Raw genomic sequence first — 22,484 nt, 5'->3', positions numbered from 1 at the left:
TACGCTATTTAGGGAAGTCAAACATTGTGAATTGTGGTACAAATTACTTACATATTTTCGTCTCATGTTAGGGTCTATCCGAACAAAATCCTCCAGTTGAATGACGGCATGCGGATCGGTTAGCGGAAACAAAAGTTTTGTGATAGGGGCTCCAGGTTTGATTGCTGGAACAAAAATATTTTGAACTATTAGCACATTCTTCCTGAGTTATCCATTACGTGTGGCTAAGCTGTGCATAGAAGAAATCTAGTAATTGTATCAGTCAATCTTTATTAGAAATCATCTTCATCCGAATAAATACAACTTTCAGTCAGTTCCCGTTCTCGCTTCCGGTTTTGGTAGCGACGAAATCGTTCCCGACCGTGAACGTTGCGAATCACCTTGCACAACATTTGACGAACCTCATCCTCCGTAACTCCGTGATCCATCCAGGCTTCTGCAAAATGAAGAATTTTAGACCTAGATATGCAACGTCTAGCGAATCGCAAATTCTGCAGACGAACCCAAGAAGCAGCTCGTGAAAATGTCGTAGTTCTTCATCGCCCGTTTATTGCCACGACGACTGCTGAATCCACTATAATTGTACTCGGTGAGACTTTCGTCGTAAAAGAACAACTTGAAAATGCTTTCGATGGATGCATTTTCGCTCGAGTCTTTGATCTGCCGAAGGCGATTGATCTGAAAATAGGAGTTCCGTGATTCTATTACGTGCCTAAGGTAAGACTGATAAAAACATGACGTACGTATCTCCTGCGTGTAAGAGCGCAACTGCGAACGGTTTCTTCCAAGCGCTCAATGTCATTGTCAGATTCTATGGGAAATCGGAATCCTGGAATGTTTTCCGCTACTTTGGAAACTGCTACCGGAACTGGCTGACGGACATTTTCTGAGGACCTGCGTTGCGCTGCACTAGGGTCAGATTTCTTTTTCGGCTTTACATTCCAACGTACGTTTAAGATGGTAATTGTATCTGGGAAATTATAAGAATTACGGGAAAAGTTATTCTAATGTTAGGTGATGAAATATACATAAATCGCAGTGGTTTTCCAGAGATTTAAACTGAGTTGTGATAAATCAAAGACGGCATGTGGATCGGTTTACGGAAATAAAAATTTTGTGGTAGGAGCTTGACGTTTGTTTGCTGGAACAAAAATAAGTTGAATTATTACCACATTCTTCCTGAGTTATCCAGAATGTGTGACTAAGCTGTGCAAAGATGAAATCTAAGAGCTGTATCGGTGAAGCTTTATTACAAATCATCTTCTTCCAAATAAATACAATCTTCTGTCATTTCCTGCTCTCGCTTCCGGATTTTATAGCGACGAAATCTATTACGGCCGTGTACGTTGCGAATCACCTTGCACAACATTTGACGAACCTCATCCTCCGTAACTCCGTGATCCATCCAGGCTTCTGCAAAAAACAAGAATTTTAAGACTTAGATATGCAACGTCTAGTGAGTCGGAAATGCTGCAGACGAACCCAAGAAGCAACTCGTGAAAATGTCGTAGTTCTTCATCGCCCGTTTCTTGGCCCGACGACTGTTACTGAAGCCATTATAATTGTACTCGGTGAGGCTTTCGTCGTAAAAGAACATCTTGAAGATGCTTTCGATAGACGCATTTTCACTCGAGTCCTTGATCTGCCGAAGGCAATTGATCTGAAAATAAGAGTTCCAATATAATCACGTGCTTACGATAAGACTGATTAAAACTTGACATACGTATCTTCTACGTGTAAGAGCGCAACTCCGAACGGTTTCTTCCAAGCGCTCAATATCGTTGTCAGATTCAATGGGAAATCGGAAACCTGGAATGCTTTCTGCTACTTTGGACTCGATCATCGAATCCGGCTGACGGACATGTTCGGAGGACCTGCGCTGCGTTGCACTAGGGGCAGATTTATTTTTTGGCTTTATAATCCAACGAACGTTCGAGATGGTGTTTGTGCCTGGGAAATTATAAAAAATTATTTCGAGAAAAGTTATACTGATGTTAGATGATGAAATATTCATAAACTGCAGTGAAACATAGTGTTGTGATAAATTAAAAGATTTATTGTTGGAAATGCATAACAGTCTTCCTTCTGTTGTCATTAGTGTACTATTACTGTTCCATGAGATTTCATGCAGACAGTTATGGAGTATTACACAAAAGCGACAATTGAGCAGTGCAGTACTAGATTGTACCCCCTTGATGATGATTTTATTGGTGGCGATGTTTTTTTTAAATTCGACATGTTGATTAACCATGATAAAACTAATGTACCAGACATTTCAGGGATTTGTAATTTCTGTAAATAAATCGAAAACATTAAACTGTACACCAGACGATTCAATTTGCACTTACCAAACGAGTTTTGAAGCCTCTTTTTCTTCTGTATCCGATTTTTATATTGTCGATTTCGTTTCCGCCTGTTGATATTTTTAATAATTTCTGTCAACATGGCACGAATCATATCATCGGTGATTCCAAATTCTCGCCAGGCCACTGAAGAACACGCAAGAGAAAACGTTATATACTGTAACCCAGAACTGATACAAAATGTACATACCAGCGAAGCAGTCCCTAAAGATGGCGTAACTTTTCATTGCCCGCTTATGAACGCCCGGCGCAGTGCTAATTCCATTATAGTTATAGTTGACTAGAGCTTCGTCGTAGAACACCGACTGGAAGATGCACCGTATTGGTGTGTGGAGATCATTGGCCCTCAAATCTCGCAGGAATGCAATCTAGAAGTATAACTTATGTTGCACATTGGCTTGGTAATCCGATGAAAACTTACATAATTGTCCCATTTGTACATGTCACTACGGACGGCAACTTCTAGCCGTTCGATTTCGCCCTCAGATCGGATCGGAAACCGGAATCCCGGTACTCCAGTGTGCTCCATAGCCGCGGCCAGCAGTGCCTTAGTTTCGCTGCAGCTGATATTTGGGTTTTTGAGGCGCAAACGCCATGCTGAAAAGAGTTGAATTTGTTATTATTTCGATTTTTGAGCAAATCAACTGCGATGCAATCTTATAGGGCAGTGATTCAAACTTCGTGGCGAAAATTAAAATAATTGTATGAGTTTAATTGAACCTTAACAGAAATATGTAGTACTAGATTTTGTTTAGTCACATTATATAAGAAAATATCGATTCAAATTTGGAAGAACTCTTGTACGTTTTGATTGATATTTGAAAAATTGCTCTTCCACTAAACCATTCGTTACACAATAATATTAATAAGTTTTTATTTCTCAAATAAGCATCAGTTTAACAGATGCGAGCATTATGTATCATATTCGATCGCTTGCCCAGCACAGTTTTCATCCGCGGGGTCATTTCTTGTCTCCTCTAGTACTTCGCTGGTTCTTGCGGAAGCGAGCCCCTCGTTTTCTATTGTTAACCAACGTGATCGCATTGCATAAATACTGTCGAAGCTCTTCTATCGAGTAGGATTCCCCACCCCAAGCTTCTGCAAAGTGAAAAAAAAATTGTAAATGAAGAAGCCATATCAACCACTACAGCTAAAACCAACCAACAATGCACTCAGCGAAAATTTTGTAATCCTTACTTGCTTTTTTCTGTGTACCGGAAAAGTTGCATCGCCCGCTGTAGTTGTAGTCCAGCAGTGACGCGTCGCTGAACAGCTTCAGGAAGGCGAACGATGGTTTTTCGACCAGTCGACGTGCTTTCCGTAGCAGTTCAATCTGAAAAACGAATTATTTACTTGAAATGACGTACTAGATTCGATCGAAATAAACTTACATATTGTCGTCGAATGGTGGCGCTTGCGCGAACGCTGCGCTCGAGATCTTCAATATCTTCGGCCGTTTTCAACGGAAATCTGAAACCAGGCACGGACCGGAACATAGGATTTTCCGCTTCATCGTTCGATTCGTCGTCATCATTTACCGCGAATTTGAACGATCGCCTATTCAACCGGATTTCACCCTTTTTGGTGCTAGGGCTACGGTCGACAGCTATATAGAATACATCTGTAAATGACAATGAACGAGGTTAGGTGATCCCTGATTCAAGTAAAATTATCATTCAAATGCGTTGCATTGGATTTCAAAGGATTTTATTCGACAACTAATCACATTTCAGAGGTGGATTTTTTCTTATCGTAAAAGGTTTTTGCCAACCGGCGCCTTCGAATGCGATGAATAGCTTGTTTGATGTTCTCTTCCAGCATTTTGATGTCCATTTCCTGTGACTCCCAAGCAGCTGCGAAATGAGAAGCATTAATCATTTTAAAAAAGCGAATTTACACATTGAAGCGACATAATGAGCTAGTACGTCAATAGTTTCACGCAGTGTCCCATCTACATGGAGGCCATTCGGATGCTTTGAAAATCGACGTTCTGTCTTTAGACGCTTTGTCAGTGAATCTAAAATGTCGTTCAGCAACTTTACCTAGCATGCATCCGTTGAAAATAGAGTAATTTTTCATCGCTTTCTTTGGAAATTTTGATATCCGACATCCACTCCAGGTATAGGCTTCCACAGAGCTTGAATCAAAAAGCATTGGGAAACAATCCACCAGATCTATATGTTTCGGTTTTTTGGCTTTCAACAGTTGAATCTGAATATTGAGGTCGAAGAATCTAATAAATTTCAAAAATCTAGTACTACAAAAATGATCAACACTCACATATTGCCCCCTTACGGTGGCGTTCGAATGCACTGCCGCTTCCAGCCTTTCCACATCGGCTTCCGTTGTTAGTGGAAACACAAAACCATTGACCATAGACCGTCCACTTGCGTTATTTTTTGTCTCCCGGCGTTGACTAAAAAGGACATCCAGTTGCGCCAGTTCTAGTTTCAATTGTTCAAAATCCTTATGTGACGTAGCTCCAGTGGGTGGACCTTTCACTGTAACGTTAAAATTATTTGCGTTACTAGGTTTCTGATACAGCTTTTTAGTACTGCATGTTAGAGAGAATGAAAATTTTGAATATGTAGTTATTTTTTTCACAAAGTTTTATTTATCACTGCATTCTTAAGATTTCTGGTTTTGATTCTCCTTTAGGAGCCACTTCTGAATGAGTTCCGATCGTTTTCGGCGGTTTCGGTTGGACAATTGTCGTCTCTCGCTGAGGCTAACTGTCACCGATTTCAATAGTTCGGTCAGTTTGGAAATCGTCAGACCTTGTGGCGCCCAGGCTTCTGTGGAAAATATGTATTGTTACAATGAAATATTGTTAGGTAGCTATTATTAGATGAATGCATTACCAAGTAAACAGTGCGTGAAAATGTCGTATCCAATCATATCCTTCTTATTAGTATGTTCATTGCCGTCTACTGTAACGCAGTAGTTGTAAAGCGAGAGATCACTGAATAGTTCACTCACATACTTCGCAAACGAACTGGGTTGGTACTCTCCTAGGGATTTCAAATGTTTTATCTATAAAGTAAAAAAAAAATCACAGGTAAATCTTTGCCGAAAGAAGCACGTCAGTCACGAACATATTGCCGGCGAACCATAGGATCCATCTTGACTGCAGCCTCGAGCCGATCAACGTCTTCCTCGCAGAATAACGGAAAGCAGAACCCGGTCACACCCGTGGAAGAAGCCTCGTGCAAGTCCTCCTTGATAACTACCACATCTGGAACGAAACGGTTTTGAATTAATATGCACAACATTTTCCTATTTTTTAACATAGCAACTGTAAAAATTATAAAAACACAAATATTCAAACAATCAATTGGGTTTTTAAATTAAGAAAAATGAATCGATTTTTCGATTTTATACGAAAGAGCACCTTTTTCTGAGCCACTATGATTTTTTTCAGATTTTTAGAACTTTATTTTGATACCTAAATTAAATTTCAAAGAGATTTTTTGAAAACACCTTTTGACAGCTGGGAAACTGTTTGACAGCTCCACCCAGTACAAAATGCGACGAGGGGTGATTCGACAAATCGCTTCCATACAAACTTCAAATTGATTTTTAAATAGGTTCCCGGGCACCAAAATTCATGAAAATTTGGATTTCGGCTCAGTTTTGCATGCAGATTCCGAATATGGAATTATCTCAACACCGCTAAAGAAGCCAATTGAGCATTTATTCATTATGTTTGTCACAAAACTGCTGGATGCGCTTCCGTTGGTTATAATTGTTGGACCGCCGACGACCGGCAATCTTCGTGATCACCTTGGTCATGATGTCCGAGAGGATGTCCATCGAAGTAACTCCGTGTCGTTGCCAAGCCTCTGAAATTCAAGATATTATCGAATCAGCATAGAACAGATAAAGAAAACCTTCTTGCACATAATCTAGTACTTCGGCCTTGACTTCGTTGAAGAGATTCAGGACACGAGAAAATGTCGTTCCCACGAGGGTAACTAGAAACAGTGCATATGAAACATCTGACAGGTAACAGATACAGACAGAAATGTTCCAATTTTATCACTCTCCTTTTCAAACAAATGGAAACAGATAGATAACAAATATTTTGATACAAAGTACATACACAACAAATAATTGTCTTCAACATTTTCAACGCTGCAAATAACACCTGCTTATTGCAGCACAAAGAACAAAGATAAACATTAATGTAGCAGAAAATTAATTCAAATTGATGGTCTGGCACGCAGAGGGTGTGATAAAATCGGAACATTGCTGTATTATCATTGGTGAGTTCAATCCATATTGATTTTATCTTCACTTTTCTTCATATCTCAGAAAACTTTTCTTGAACCAGAATGTGCGAGAAGTCGTTGATTTCCCGAAAGAGTCCTCTCACTCTTACCAAGTATACAGTAGGAGAAGATGTCCATAGTTTTCATTGCCTTGCGTGGAAACTTTGGATTCTTGTACCCATTCCACGCATACGGAGCCATCGCTTCATCGGTGAAGAACTTGCCGAAACATTCTACAATGTCCATGTGGCGAGGTTTCCGCTCGGTCAGATAGGCTACGTACTGGCGGCGTATATTTCTGGATGAGCGGACAGCTTCCTCTAGTCGTTCCACCTCGTCCGAGGTGTACACTGGAAAGGAAAATCCTTCAACCGAAACTTTCCGCTGCGGTTGTTCGGGTCGTTTGAACGGCTTCAGGTACCTCAACAGCTCTTGTTTACGCTTTGCCAGGTTGGGCCGAAATGTATCTGGAAGTATGCGAGTGTGTCAGATAGCAGATAGTCAGCTGTATGATAAATAAATAATAGATTATTTCTAGAATTTTATTATATCAAAGCTGGTTAAAGAGTTCTCTGCAATTTTATTCAACTATCGATATTCATAGGCGGTGGTACACCTTTCGACGCGTATAAATGTGGCAGTAAAATAAATCAAAATTATATGTCAATCTAGTACTACAGTTCAACCTATAAAATGCAATCGTAGAACGTATAGTTATCTTGCATGAAGAAGCTGGAGAAGGTTCGTCATAAAAAAATCATCCAATATAATATCTACTCTTGTACTTCAACAATCGTGTACTTCTTTTTCAGGGACTGTTTTTTGGTGTACCGACGTCGATTTATATGATAAACTGCTTTCTTAATCTGCTCGACAAGTGTTTCGTTATCGAGCCCGTGACTTTCCCATGCATCTGGAATAGATCAAAACCAATGTTCATCATGATTCTAGTACTGCCACTAGTTACAAACCTACCAATCATACAACCGTAGAATATATCATACTTCTGCATGCCTTTCTTTGGCGTTCGTGGATACTGTGCCTTATCCAGACCGTGCCAGTTGTAGTTGGTCATGGCTTCGTCGGTGAAGTACTTGTTGAACACCTGCCCGACGCCCTGGCGAAGCGGTTTTGTGACGCTCAGATATTCGACCTGAATTGGGAATCATCCAACTGTTTCAGCTCCTTGCGAAGTGATCGTACCTTGCTCAAATCGTCCTCACCATCTATGGTCAAAGGGCCCTCGTTGATGCGCTGTGCCAAACGTTCCATTTCCAACTTCATCAGAATCATTTTTGGAGCTACGTCAACAGTTCCTGTTCAATCAAGAGTTGGTTCAAATTGTTAGCGAAGAAACATTATTTTTAAACTAAACCGACAACAATATTCATTCTAGTACGTCAAAGAACATCGCAGTTAATCATTCACTTCTTCTCATTTTTATTGTATGTACTTAAATTCTGAAAGCAAGACATCCCGTTCCACACTAATCACTCAGAACCCTTGTCGCTGCTGATTCGTTGTAGCGTCTTCTTCGCTCGGAATGTGCGTTGCCGCATACGGTTCCGGCTCTGTTTGATGGCCATTACCAGCTGCTTGGTCAATGCGTCCATATCCAATCCTTCTCCTTCGAAGGCTTCTGCAATATTTTCATAACAAAAAAATACTTAAATTAATAACTCCATCTAATAAGGCCTTCAGAGAATCATAAAATAAAAATTCTTCGTAAGTCAGCAACACATCGTTTCGACATACACATATATCCAAATGTTTGAGAAAATTTCTTACCAGAACTTAAGTCTACAATTCTAGTACTACACTATGAAAATATCCACTCACCCAAAAAGCATTCCGAAAAAATGGTGTACGCCTTCATCGAATGCTTAGATTTTCCGGAAGCATGCGAACCATGATAGTTGTAGGCAATAAGGGCCTCATCGGAAAACACCATTGGTAGAAACTGTATTAGATTCATCGGCGCTGGCTTTTTGTTGATAAGATAGTTCACCTGTTGTCGAAGAATAAAATTTGAACTCATGCACATTATAATATCAATTGAACCTACATATTGGCACCGGACATACGGATCGTTTCGTACCTCCGCCTCCAAGCGTTCAATTTCCTCCTGCTCGGTCAGAGGGAACTCGAATCCCGGAACGGAAGATGGCTTACAATCCGGAGCGTTCTCCATTTTCGGTAGAGTCCCCGTAAGCACATCCAGATCGCGTTGCAAGTACTCAATCTGCGAAGAAACTGGATTTTCTCCGTGTTGAACAAACTCTCCGGACACCTTTTTGAGGTAGTAGATTCGTTTCTGTAGCTTCATGATCTTGTGCACTGGAACGAAAAGTCAAGGAGAGGTTTTAGTGAAGTGTCATGCTACGATTCGTAAGATGAAGTAATAGAATGTGGACAGTTAAAAATGTTGGTTGATTCATTCATTATATTTTCATTTTAGTTATTCCGCAACGATTGGGATTGGGAGATTCTTTGACGGTATCTTTCTGGAGCATGGTGCTCAAATCTCGATCGGTGAAATCGATCAGCATTCCGATAGTTCTAGCGTTTCGAGCCGGATGGTTGTGATTGGCGTTCAGCACGTCACAAGTTTTGTCTCGGTTCAGGCGTATTCGAGCTTTGCATTTGAGCATGTTTTTCCTGTCGCAGACCCACTTGCTTGATTTTTCCGCCGTGTAGGACCTTGTGTAGAAGTGTCCGTTGTAGAACAGCTTCAGCGAGTTTCGGTTGCCGATCTGGAACAGAGCTTTACCTGAAAATAATTGGAACTCTGTTAGTTTGAAAAGTATTGATAAAAAAGAATCACAATAGGAAATAACTATCGATAGCAGTTAGATATTTTAAATTTTTATTCATTTAGTTCTTTATATCGTGACTGGAATCAAAACACGCTTCACAAATCCACTGCCCACCGGGGCATCCCGAGCAGTAGGTAATAATTTTGTTCAACTTCTTCTTGTACTCCGGATCCTGCATGGAACGAATACAGCTCACACAAAAACCTTTGACGCGTGTCCTTTTCAGCAGTACTAGAGCATGGCCGTTCGATAGCTGTTTGACGATATTGTCTTTGGAAATTGTACTGTTGTCCAGCCTGAGCAGTTGATCCGGATCGGCGCTTACCACGGTTGGACGTTCAGATGGGGCATTCATTGCGGGCACTGATTTCAACGGAGATGGCGGTTTTGTACGCTTGACTTTGATCTTTTTCAATATGAGCGGCATTGTCGAAATCGACAGAAGTTTCCCTGGAGGAATACAGATGTAACGTTAGTATGAAGTTGTGTAGTACTAGAACGCAAGATTATATTAATGGTATGGTAGAAAAACAATGAAGATTATTGTTTTCAAAAATGTAATGTATTGTTCTTGTAATTTTTATTAGGTAAATTCCAATGTGGCCTCATAGCAAAGAGTAAAATGGTAAATTTTAAGAAGCGTTAGATCCCGTTGTTTCCTGCAAAAATAAAAATTATCAGAATTAAATTCCTTGAAAATTCTTCAGTACAGAAAATCTTACCTTCCAAATTGGCAAATCGGAAGTGAAAACACTTCCCTTTACGAAGGGCTCGTGGTTATGGTCTTGGCGAACCACGATCAACTCCTTGCCTCGCGTTTTCAATGTAGCTCTACACTTATGCTTACGATAGCCCGTGCACCTCCAGTAGACAATGTTGCCCGTCCCGTGAGCCGCCGTTTTGGAAAAGGTGTACTTATCATGCACAAGATTTCCACGATAGTTATAGCTATAGGGATGAGGTTCCGCTTTGTCTGGTACTACAGCTATCACCTGTATCAATGAGACGGGTTCTGAAAGACGAAACTCCGACACATTATGCAGTCACATTTTTTTTTTCAGAGTTATTATTGATATTAACAATCCAGCAAGGTCATCTAGCAACAGAAACTTTTATTCAACCCAGTCAAGTTCAACCAAGTCACACTGATCCAGGGCAACTAGAGATTCCTCGCGCTTCCTCTCTTGCATCAACTGCTTCAAAGCTCCTCGTTTACGCCTGGCCAACATTCGATCGTGATTGTGTTCGTGCTCTATCGACTCGATCAGCTCCTGGTGAGTACGAACCCTAGACCGACAGCCAAGTGACTTGAACTGCACGCACCGCCAGTAGACCTTGCCGCCCTTGCAGCTATGGCGAGTGTACGGAAATCCCTGCACCATCAACTGCAGGGAGCCTTTGAGGCTGATTGAGTACTCCGCCGAACCGTAACAGTGTCCTATAATAGTTCAAAAGTTGATTATTTTGTTGCTACTGGAATATTCATTGAACTGTATAGTTGTACTAGATTGTAATTGCAGGTCTATAAAGCCAGTCAAATTGTTCTAAATTATATAGATTGGTTGTACTAGATTACTCGCCAATACAAGTTTGTAGTGAAGAACTACTTGAGTCCATTGTAACAATTTAATTCCAAAAAGTAGTACTAGATTACATGCCAAGGAACTGTGAATTTATTGTTCTTCTTTTTCATTATTGATAGCTCATTATAACCTTTCAACCACCCTCGTGGCCTCCTCTCAGTTATAATGTCGTGATTATGCGTCGAACGCACAATTTCATACATTGGGTCGCCGTACTTTGAAATGCGCTCGATAATTCTGGCCTTGCATCTGAAAACATAAGACCAAACCGATGAGCATTTCGTATTTTTATCGATTCTATTACGACGAAACTTACTTAAGAGGCTTTGCCTGACCGCACCGCCAGCTGGTGGACCCTTTCCGTTCCTTTTCCATCTCGAATGAGTGTCCGAAGTAGCAGATCTGTCGACGACCTCGACGGCTAGTAGTGTACGTCACCATCCCTAGAATGCAGATCGATTTTTTTCATTAGTAGATACATAGATTTCATCGGACGTTACCGAAAAACTGTAAACAAAACCGAAAATGAAAACACGACTTATTTCACTTTTAGCTAACTGTTGCTGAGGTACTAGAAGTAGCGCATAATTTTATTTTAAGGAACGTTTCTCTTTACGCTCGGTTACAAGCGGATGATTGTGAAAGTGTTTGATGACGATTTTCTTTTGGCCACTGCGATCCCGGACGGCGTTGGCGCGAGCTTTGCAGCTGAAAGAAATCAAAGAATGTAAAGCCATATTCCATGCAGTACTAGAATCTAGAGTGTACCTAAGTGTACGGTGTTGACAACATCTCCATGAGGTAACACTGTTGCGTACTTTATCCCTGATGAAGGCGAACCCATCCAGCAACAGCAATGGAGTTCCACGATTACTAATCGTATATTGGACGTATGGTTTGGTTCCATTTTCTGTCGGCAGGGGAATCAGGTCAGAGACAAGCAGGAGATAAATGAAACGAATGCACGACAAAGATTAGTTCATCCGTGTGTAACATTGAGAAATGAACTGAAATGAAAATAATACACACGTGTTCTAGTACTACAATATAACATTATTTTTCATCGAATTTCTCTTTGGTAATCTTTTTACGCATATTTAAAATGGCATATTATCATTTACTGAGCAACCCTTTGTCAGAGATCTCATGGTGCTGCGTAAGTTCTTCATCGTTTTTCATATTGTTTTTTAGAGAGCCATATTTGCGTCGTTCGGAGATGATTTTGTGATTATGTTCTTCTCGGCGAACTAGATTTTCATCGTTCGGTGGAAGCGGCATGCGAACGCGAGCTCGGCACCTAAACGCCAAAATTAGAGCACACAAAAAAAGTTACCAATCATACCAAAGTTTCGCAAAAAGCCGTACTTACTTGAGCGCAAAATACTGCGAGCATCGCCAAAAGGTAGAACCGTTGCGTGCTTTTTCCTTGAAGAAAGAGAACCCATCCAGTAACAGCACCAGGGTGCCTTTTGTTACTCAATGAATACTGAACGTTTGGTTTTCTTACTGCTTCTGAGGCGTCATGGAAACAATATGCAACTATAAACGAGACATAAAGTAGGTCAAAATAGGCAAGTAGAGGTGAAACCACCAACAAATCTATTGCTTCAATCAGATTATAATCAAACAATTCATTATTATCGTGTAGTATTTATTTATCCAATAAAGATTTCTAGACTGGTGATGAAAAAACTCCTCCCAATCTCATTCGTCGTTCATCGCGCTCTTTCTTGCGTTGTTCCAGCAGAGCCTTCAAGGCACCGCTTTTCCGACGTTCAGTAATTATCCCGTGATTGTGTTCGCCTCGGATCGAGAGCAACTTGCGATCTTTCCCACGAGATGTCGTCGCGCGAACTTTACAGCTGATAGAAAAAAATAAACAAAAATATAAAATTATTGGATTTGAACAAGATGACGTACTAGATCGACACTAACCGCAAAGCTTTTGATTGCGAACAAGCCCAATCTATGTCGTTGTTCTTGACCAGCTCTTGCGTGAACACGTATCCATCGATCGACAGTTGAAGATTTCCTCGGCCACTCAAAACGAAAAACGACTTCGGCAGCTCTGAAATTGAACCAACAGTGAGTGATGGCAACACTTGCCCATCAAAACCTACACTCATAAACATTCAAACAAGATGAAATTTTTCAAAAGCTTTATTTGAATCAGTGCTGTTGCAAGTTTACTTTCGGCGCTGTTGCTTTCGTTCGTTAACAGTTTGTTTCCGTTTTTCCATAAGTTCTCTCAGCTGCCCTTCTCGACGATGCTCTTTCTTGACGGGATGGTCGTGCACTCCTTGGAGAGTCATTTGTAATCCGTTTCGCGACACCTTCACCGAAGCCAAGCACCCGTAGGCTCTGTATTCAGTACAACGCCACTGTGTGTGATTTTTCAAAGTGTGTTTCCGGTAGTAGCAGTGGTCTTTGACATACAGTTTGCGACGGTTGCCTTGCAATACGAAGTTGACGTCTTTGCTGGGGTCTATAGCGTCTGAAACGGGGTCAAAGGAATTAGTACCAGATGTTTTTAGAGCTTCAAATTTGACTTATCGCTACAAATTTATTTGATCATCTTATTCTCAAGTTAAAAAAAAACATTTTTCTTCCTGACATTTCGACAATTTTTCAGAACAAAAAACTTGAATATTGAAATTCTTGCGGCATTGACTTTGAACATTACTACTTACGTTTTTCGTCGCCTATTATTTCGACTGGATTACGCTTATACAGTACAGACACTCCAGCCAACTCCGGATGTGGCATTTCAAATTCGGTTTGAACTTGACTATAGTCTTCCATTGATTGTAGTAGATCGCCTGAAAATATTCACACAAAAAAACAATCAGTTAGGACGTTGATAATGATCCGATCTAAATGATAGTTTTTATTTATTGTTCAGCATTCAAATGACAATGGTCTCCGTTAACGTAATAAACAAGCCTGTTCTGCACCATGACTCGAGCTTCACATTTGCAAAAACAAAACTATCGTTTAGATATTTTATTTATTTTATTTTTTTAATAGTGTAAGTAATATGACAGGCAAATTAAAGTTCCCTGCGACAATCACTCTCTTTTTCGGTTTTCCGCCAGATACGCTCCTGCAGGCGTGCCTCCATCAACCGTTTGCGCTAGCTCAGTCTTCGTCTTCGCGTCATAATTGCATGTTTGTGCATTCCTCGCATATTCACTTTGTTTCCTGTCACATAGATGGTTACCGATGCTTTGCATCCCAACGGCCTCGACTGGCAACACTCCCAAATCGTGTTTCGTTCCCGTTTTTGCTTTCGGGTGAAGCTGTAACCCTGTATGACTAGCTTATGCGCTCTGCTCGTGTCCACGTAACGAATGTCTAACAAGGTTGCGACCATTCATTTGCAAAGATTTACATTCATTTGCTATTATCTCTGTTTAAAAGCATGCTATCGAAAAGCAATGTTTGGATGAATTTAACCTTGTAGTTTTATCTGAAAGTTTGCCGAATAACATTGGGGTCGCACACGCATTCCAAGGTCGTGAGCGAGCTGTGAAGGCAACTTTCCACAGCGTGAATGAAATTTACATTCACCGCGTGGAGAGTTGCCTTCACAGCTCGCTCACGACCTTGGAATGCGTGTGCGACCCCAATGTTATTCGGCAAACTTTCAGATAAAACTGCAAGGTTAAATTCATCCATACATTGTTTTTCGATAGCATGCTTCTGAACTGAGATAATAGCAAATGAATGTAAATCCTTGCAAATGAATGATCGCAACCTTGTGTCTACATTTCTAAACACATCTCAATTTTAGTTTATTTAAAACCATGAATCAGATTAGAAAATTTGGCAACACTACTTATGACATTTAGAATCAAGCAATGATGCCATTTTTACTTCACGATAGACAAAAGACAGCATCATTTCATGTGGCTCATTTATTCATAGACAATCCCCACTGATTTTAACAATTTTTGTCGAGTTTTCTCTTTGTCACGTTGCTCGAGTAGTTTTCTGAGCGCACCCGTTTTGCGCCGTTCATGGATTTTGCCATGGTTATGCTCTCCTCTGAACGTGATTTTTCCATCCCTCGAAGCGCGATATGTTGTGGCCCGGGCTTTGCAACTGTAAACGAGAATGAAGTTGACGAAATTGGATGCTGATCTAGTACTACACTTTACCTACTTCAAGGGTCTAGCTTGACAGCACGCCCAGAACGTCATATGAGCCCGTTCGTTGAGTTTGGTAAACGGATATCCTTCAACAACCAGCTGAGTTGTCCCACGGGCTGTCACCATGTAGCATATATCCATATCGGATGCATTATCGCTGATATAGTTATCTGTAATACATCAATACATAATGAATCTCCTATATGAAAAATTAAGATATTCAAATCTAAAAAGACATAAGATAAACACTTTCAACTGAATTTGATTTATTCTCTATTTTCTACATCTCTTTGTACTCGACTGCTCTTTATCTAGCTTTCGTTTGTTCAGTAATTCTCTGAGAGCGCCATGCTTTCGTCGTTCGGAAACCACTTCATGATTGTGTTCCCCTCGGCATATGACAGGTCCTTTGTTGGGTGGGCGTGGCATTGTAGCTCGAACGCGACAGCTATAATGAGGTAATAGAATAATGACTTAGCAATCAGAAGTACTTGCCAATTACGAAAACCCTCACCCTAGAGCTTTCTTCTGGGCACAGTTCCAGAAAAGATACCGTTGGGAAATTTTGTTGCGAACGAAGAAGTGGTTCCGAATCACCATGTTCTGCGTTCCTCGGTAATTCAATACAAAAGAAATTTCCTCTGGACAGACAACTGCAACGAGATTTGTAATAATGTCAAATGTGTGTACGATTCGGTGAAAATTCTTCGAAACACGTTGCATATTTTTTAGAAATAGCTTTGAGCGAAAATAATGTGATTGTTTTTTCTTTATCTGTAGCACTACAACAGTCATTTTTTTTCCATTAAGAACAAAAATATGAGGTTTCACTCTACATATTATGGTTTATAGTTTTTCAATAGTTTTTCAAAGTTGTTACAACTTGTGCATATTTATCGTTTATGACACGACGCGATTCAGTGTGATTATTAACTTTTCTTGTAAACCCTGATCGCAACATCTTAAGTATAACTCAACGTTTTAAAGTTTATTGATAATAATATCTATTGCATACTACAGACCTCCCGAAATGACACGGTACTTCGCATTATATCAGCTCGATATATAAGCGACGAAGTAATAGAATACCGAAAAAGATACGTCATCAATTCACATTTATTTTTCTTGCTTCAAAAAGCACTGTGCCATCGGTAAAAGCGACGGTTGTGATACCGCTGGTATTGATAACGGCTTCGTTTGTTCTGGTACACCATGTTTAACCCTATCTGGTAACCCGTCTCGTTCACGAGCGTATTGCTCTTTCAATATAGCACATTCGCCAGGTTTTCGACGCTGCATAATTATCCGGTGGTTGTGAAAGCCGCGCAGCTTGATGATCGGTTTGCCGTCTCTTTTCCCCCTTCCAGTTGTGGCACGAGCCGTGCAGCTGTAGCAATGATAGAATAGAGGACAGTGACATATCTAGTACTACATAAGGCGCATTTGCTTACCCTAGCACCCTGAACTGATTGCACGACCAGTACTGCAGTTCGTCGCTAGCCTTCACGCGCATGTAGAGAAATCCATCGACGCAAAGTTGAGTTTTACCTCGTTTGCTCATCACGAATGAGATATCTGAATTAATGAGAAATCTTTTTTAGTAATGAGAATAGGAAGCAATCAGTGAAGTACTAGATTGAAAGTAGTGAGCTGGATTTTTGTATGGTGAGATGATCAGTTCTCCATTTCTGCAATGAAATGGTGCAAACAGCGTGGGTTATATGATTTCTGGCCTAATTTGATGCTGTTTGAGCAAAAGTTTGGGTAACTGTGTTGTTGAAGTTGCAAGAAATAAATAATATAACAACACAGTTACCCAAACTTTTGCTCAATCAGCATCAAATTAGGTAAGAAACCATATAACCCACGCTGTTTGCACCGTTTCATTGCAGAAATGGAGAACTGATCATCTCACCATACAAAAATCCAGCTCACTACTTTCAATCTAGTACTTCACTGATTGCGTCCTATTGCAACGCATTGTAACTGTAGTACTAGAGTAAAAAATAGGCATTCCAAATGTAAGCAACTTTATTGAATACATAGCTCAACAAGCTTGATTTGTTGACCGGTTTTGCGTCGTTCGTTGATTGTCCTGTGATTGAACTGGTTGGTATTCACTTTAAAACGATGCTTCTTGAGCCTTAATTCACATGTATAAGAATTCCTTTTCCGATAGCTGGGTGCTCTCTGGTTAAATTAGAACAAAAATGATAGCTGCAATATTTTAAAATATATCATTCTTATGAATGTAGTACTAGATTAAGATAAAAGTTAACCCATCTTTAAAAGTCATTCAATACCGCAAATTTACATTATATTCGCAAAAATTTACATTTTAAACCGATATTAAGGCACAAGACCACGATCCTTCCGGCATTTCTCGATCAATCGGGCACGCACTCCGGATTTTCGTCGTTCTGTGATCACTTCATGATTGTGCTGTCCTCGAAGAGTTATCCTCGGTGAGCCGTTCTTTTGCACCTTGTGTGTAGTGGCCCGTGCAGTGCAACTGAATACGAGAAACGAGTAATTGTTAAGCACTAGTTTGAAAGAGCTTAAGGGTAAGAAAATTACTTCAACACTTTCGATTGGTTGCACGCCCAAAACTGTGAATCCCCTCGTGTTTTATCTCTGGTGTAAAGATATCCACTGACAGACAGCTGCATTCGACCCCTTCTGGTCACCACGAAAGATATGTCACTGATTTCTAGAAATGAAAAGTAGTTAATCAACATCAAAACATAACCACCAAGCTAGATCTGGTACTACACGGAAAGGATCACACTGATTTTTTAAATCTTATATTTGCGATGCGAATGTTAATGTTAACTATACTGCTACTGCTCTGTGGAGGTCTTTGGTTTATTTACGCTGAGAGCTTTTGGCAACTTGGGTGATTTATTTACTGCTGGTTTCTTATACTTGCGACTGGTCGCGCCGATCGGATGGTTGTGCTGGTTTCGGAGAGAAATTCGAGCACCCTGACCGTTTCGTGGTTTGTACGTGCTTACCCGGGCTGGACACCTGAAGATTTACGTAATATGTAGTTAAGTAATATGTAGTTAAGGCATCAAATTAAAGTAGTACTAGAACAACATTAAATTATAACGATTAATTGACATTTTTTATTTTTTAATTTAACTTGTAATGTTTGGAAACAACTATGCTAGTTCTGCAACAAAAACATTTGTTCATTTTTATTTTACAAAACACAATGTAAACAATAGTCGTGCTAGTACATCATCCAAAGTCCAACTACATACCTATGAGAGTACGAAAGCATGCAGCGCCACATTTCGCAGTGCGTGGAGACTTTTTGACGAGAGAATATGTACCCGTTGACCGTTAGTTGTATTCCTCGGCTCGTCATTATGTAGGCCACGTCCTTCGGAACTGAAACACATAAAATTAAGACTTTGTCAAATCGTCTTTTAGAGCTAGAATAACAATTGAGAAAAGAATATGTGTGTGATTTGCAAATATATATATTTATCATAACAAATCGTATTCATCATATTCCAAGTCGGATTCCGTGGCAGAAAGAATAACTGCAGAAGTCGGCACAATCTTTTTTCGACGAACGTTCCGTCCGGTAATAACATCGTGAGTATGATCCTCTCTCAGCGAAATCATAGCGCTTCCCTCTTTACGGCTTGTTGTCGCTCGAGCTTTACAACTGAAGCGTGAGAAAGATTATGATTGAAGTACTAGAATTGCGTAACAACAGCTGCAAACTCACCGGTGGGCTCTCCTTTGACTGCAAACCCAAATTATTATTTTTTCGCGGACCTGCGATCTAGTGAATATGTGACCATTGATCTGCAACTGCAGCGTACCTCGACGACTCATTACGTACGAAAAGTTGTCTGAAAGAAATTTAACAAATGATGAAATTTTCTAACTAAACTCTCATTAAAGCACACTAAAGGAAAGCACGTAATGAATAAATCAATAGTATATTTATTGTTAGAAATTACACTTTCTCAGTCTATAGTTGCCATTGCTCCAGCTGTTTTTTGGGTCTTCCTCCTTTACGTGGAGGTTCCACTGACTGCTCCGAATCCCTCTCGCATTGTTCTTTGATGAATTTACATTGACCCCACTTTCGTCGACTGCTGACAACGCCATGGTTGTGCGCTCCTCGGACCGATATAAGTTTTCCGCTCATTTTTTCACTGGTAGCTCGAACTTTGCAGCTAGAAAAATAGCAAAAGTCGTTTATTATTAAGAGTGTCACCATTTCTCTAACAAAAACTTACTTCAAAATCCATGCTTGATTGCAAATCCATCGAATGGTATGCGGACGAACCTTTTCACGCGAAAACGAAAACCCGTCGATCATCAGCTGAACCTTGCCTCTCTTGCTCAGTTTGGCGTGCACATCCAGCTCTTCGTATGTGTAGCAATCTGTATAGAAGATTGGAACGTTCAATTTATCTTCACAGATTATTTTACTGCAACATTCTAGTACTGCATAAAAAGCGAAAATAGTATAGCATACAAAAACTGATTTATTCAACTGTCTATATCTTCAACTTTTAAATTGACACAGGTGCTGGTTCGTTCAGCATGTCGCCTGGCCAGCAGCTCTCGAAGTTCGCCATTCTTCCTCCGCTCTTTGATGACTTCATGGTTGTGTTCTCCATCGACTGAAATGATCTGACCGCCTTTTTGACGATCGGTTGTCGCCCGTGACATACAGCTAAAATTTTGAACCACTGTGAACATATGCAAACGGAAAAGGAAGTACTAGAATACTTACTGTAAAGCTTTAAACTGCACGCAACGCCATCGAATAGTTCGTAAGCGAACCCTTTGCCTGCTGTAGCAATGACCATCGATCATCAACTGAGGAGTTCCTTTTCTACTGGAAACGTAGTTTGCCTCGAACCGACTAATATCTGCAATAGTTAAATTCAGCATAGGTTAGAAGTGGCCGTATAGAATAAACCTCATAACAATAGAAATGAACGCTTATGTGTATAAAGTAAAACAATTTTATTCCATCGAAACAATTGCTAACTTGACTAACAATTCACCATATCACTGTTTCTTCGATTTCACAGTCATTCGATCCTCTTTGATCCGCTGCAAATCCCCATGCTGGCGACGTCGCATACTAGGCGGATGATTGTGATAGTTGACGTACCTTCGGATAGTACCCTGCAGGTCGTTATTGGTTACGGCTCGAGCCTTACAGCGAAGTGCCTTTGTTTGCAAGCAAGACCAGTGAATGGTGGTTTGCAGCACTTTCATTCTTGTGAATCGATAGCCTTCCATTTCCAGCTGAAGAGATCCTCTTTTTGTCGTGTGGTAGTGGATCGGCGGAAGTGGTCCGTTTTCGAAATAGCCTAGAGCTGAGCCATGGAAATTATTTAGCGATTAGTCGTATACGTCACAATTATTTAGCATTCTAATTCGATTCAGAGGCGTTTCAGATAAGTCCGGAATTGAACTTTGCATAGTTGATTCATTTTTAGGACTGCTAAATCCACTTCAATGCAACGAAATGTTAAATAAGCGGTTAAATAAGGTATATTTATGAAAAGTTGATTTAGCAAAATAAGTCATTTATCTATAAAGATGCATGACGAGAACAAATTATAATCTTTATATCTTTATATGTACAACATAATCAACTTTTGGCTTATACTTTTCTAAAAAAAAAACAAAAAATCTTCACAGAGGCATTCTACTTCCAACTGTACACTAAATTGCGTGTTCCTCGACTATCTTCGTATTTGTCCAGTGTTGCCAGTTTCACTAGAACACCGCCCCAACATATACTTTTCTAGTTATTTATGTTCACATAGCAGAATCATACAACAACATTGTCCGTTCTTCCATTTGTCGCTTCAGCTCACGCAGCTCACCCGCCTTCCGTCGCTGCATTTGAGGAGGATGATTGTGGATGTTGATCAGCTGACGCATCATCCCTCGCGACGTAGTAGTAGCTCGCGCTTTGCACTGGCTTTGTTTTGCACGCAAATCCACTGGATAGCCTGTTTGCCTTTATGTTTTCTTGTGAAGCGAAACCCTTCGATATCCAACTGGGGCGCTCCTCTCGAACTCATCACATACTGAATGTTCGAGTAGGTGCTATCTGTAAAACGTCAAAATTGGTTAAAATATGAACGATGAAAACATGTTAAAGTACTAGAATATTTCAATTAATAGTGTTTCAACATAAATTGAAAAGAGCTCTAGACGGATGGCGAAATGACAAATGACCAGTGAAGAGAATTGTCAGACAAAAGAGGCACAAAACAAGCAACAAAGAAGGCGCGACGATTACTTTTTATCCCTACTGGTAACAGATAATGACATGATCTCGATTTTTTTTTTGTTGCAGACAAAACGGAAGCTGAATTTGTTGCGTACTTTTCAACTCGTGAATAATCAACTATTACTAACCCAAAGTCAAAACTGTTTGATGATAGAGCTTCACCAGCGTTGCAGTGTTTACCGACTCGAAGTTACCGTTCGAAAATCGCAATGCAAGGCTTAAAAATCTCTCAACTCGTGATGTACGATGTTAAGGACATAGTTGCAGGGGTTACAAAATGGCAGCGAGTATGGCCGCACTCTCTCCCTTATACCTCCCTCCCCTCACCATAGTCTTCAAGAAGCGCGGAAGTTAGAGAACAATTTCGCAAAATTATACTTGCTTACCTTCTCAAATTGCACTCAGGTTGCTACTTGTGGTAGACAACTATATTTTTCATCCGTTAGGGAGTACTGCTTTGCAATTTTCACAATATTTTCACAATTTCGTGCCAAAATGTAGCACACACTGCACTTTTTTTTCTTCGACAAGCGCGTCACCCTTATTTTCAAATCGCTTTTTAACAGTCTTCTACACAACACAGCACTGTAATAAGTTGATCGATTACGTGAAATTGTCCGCACTTTCGCCTGACCTACCGTTTATCGCGAAAAACTTACGCGTTTTCCACCTTTGTGGCCGAAAACCCGGATCAATTTACATCGCGGTTCGCTAAAACGGAAAAGCGTACCGTTAAACTGAGTGGTATTGTTCAACGTACGGTGAAATTGATTAAACCGCAGTTCATGTTTATCACGAAACAAGGCTGTTATTTTGTTAATCTTTTTAACTATTTTAAATATCATACTGCCAATGTGATTTCAATAGATAACAGAACAATCGTTCGCTGTTTATGAGTTGAAATTACATCAATTAATGTCACCCATAACACGGTAGTTTTTTACGGTGAGAGAGAAAAAGTACGAGAGAAGAGAGGAGAGAGTTGTCAACAAAAACGTAAATAAAGTGGAG

General features: G+C 40.2%; 2 protein-coding genes and 2 long non-coding RNA genes across 10 annotated transcripts in view; all 4 read right to left on the bottom strand.

Annotated features, from left to right (window-relative positions):
• Positions 1-268, bottom strand: part of LOC109403934 (uncharacterized) — a 51,503-nt gene extending 51,235 nt beyond the window's left edge. Inside the window, exon 1 of the long non-coding RNA XR_009996760.1 lies at positions 52-268. This is a non-coding gene — a long non-coding RNA (uncharacterized LOC109403934). The remainder of the gene's footprint in view (positions 1-51) is intronic.
• Positions 269-866: 598 nt separating this feature from the next.
• Positions 867-14,487, bottom strand: LOC109413414 (uncharacterized). 7 transcript variants are annotated; one of them, XM_062847404.1, is made up of 21 exons: positions 13,724-14,487; positions 12,969-13,527; positions 12,403-12,895; positions 11,802-12,330; positions 11,350-11,741; positions 10,173-11,282; positions 8,700-10,109; positions 8,474-8,642; positions 7,610-8,273; positions 5,459-7,547; positions 5,225-5,396; positions 4,644-5,158; positions 4,406-4,574; positions 3,755-4,216; positions 3,525-3,696; positions 2,785-3,461; positions 2,554-2,731; positions 2,349-2,489; positions 1,724-1,950; positions 1,483-1,660; positions 867-1,413 (listed from the first exon to the last, which is right to left on the bottom strand). In XM_062847404.1, the coding sequence occupies exons 16-21, from the start codon at positions 2,890-2,892 to the stop codon at positions 1,250-1,252; spliced, it is 996 nt and encodes a 331-aa protein (XP_062703388.1). In that variant the 5' UTR covers positions 2,893-3,461; positions 3,525-3,696; positions 3,755-4,216; positions 4,406-4,574; positions 4,644-5,158; positions 5,225-5,396; positions 5,459-7,547; positions 7,610-8,273; positions 8,474-8,642; positions 8,700-10,109; positions 10,173-11,282; positions 11,350-11,741; positions 11,802-12,330; positions 12,403-12,895; positions 12,969-13,527; positions 13,724-14,487; the 3' UTR covers positions 867-1,249. The 7 variants fall into 7 exon arrangements, with proteins under 7 accessions (XP_062703388.1, XP_062703389.1, XP_062703392.1 ...); XM_062847405.1 differs by having other exon boundaries at positions 3,755-4,574; positions 5,459-6,205; positions 6,745-7,547; XM_062847408.1 differs by having other exon boundaries at positions 3,755-4,574; positions 10,173-10,888; positions 11,164-11,282.
• Positions 14,488-14,494: 7 nt separating this feature from the next.
• On the bottom strand, positions 14,495-17,154 carry LOC134285817 (uncharacterized). Its single transcript, XR_009996761.1, has 3 exons — positions 16,636-17,154; positions 15,699-16,571; positions 14,495-15,632 (listed from the first exon to the last, which is right to left on the bottom strand). It is a non-coding gene; the product is annotated as an uncharacterized LOC134285817 (long non-coding RNA).
• Positions 17,155-18,024: 870 nt separating this feature from the next.
• Positions 18,025-21,118, bottom strand: LOC109404074 (FLYWCH-type zinc finger-containing protein 1). The gene is made up of 6 exons (XM_062842371.1): positions 21,061-21,118; positions 20,308-20,538; positions 19,447-19,594; positions 19,280-19,383; positions 18,451-18,580; positions 18,025-18,211 (listed from the first exon to the last, which is right to left on the bottom strand). Exons 1-6 carry the CDS (start codon positions 21,116-21,118, stop codon positions 18,025-18,027), a joined length of 858 nt encoding a protein of 285 aa, XP_062698355.1.
• Between the last annotated feature and the right edge of the window lie 1,366 nt (positions 21,119-22,484).

This window comes from Aedes albopictus, chromosome 1, assembly GCF_035046485.1.
Source record: "Aedes albopictus strain Foshan chromosome 1, AalbF5, whole genome shotgun sequence".
NCBI lineage: Eukaryota > Metazoa > Arthropoda > Insecta > Diptera > Culicidae > Aedes > Aedes albopictus.
The sequence above is the reverse complement of the archived record's forward strand: the minus strand, read 5'-3'. Positions and strand labels throughout refer to the sequence as shown.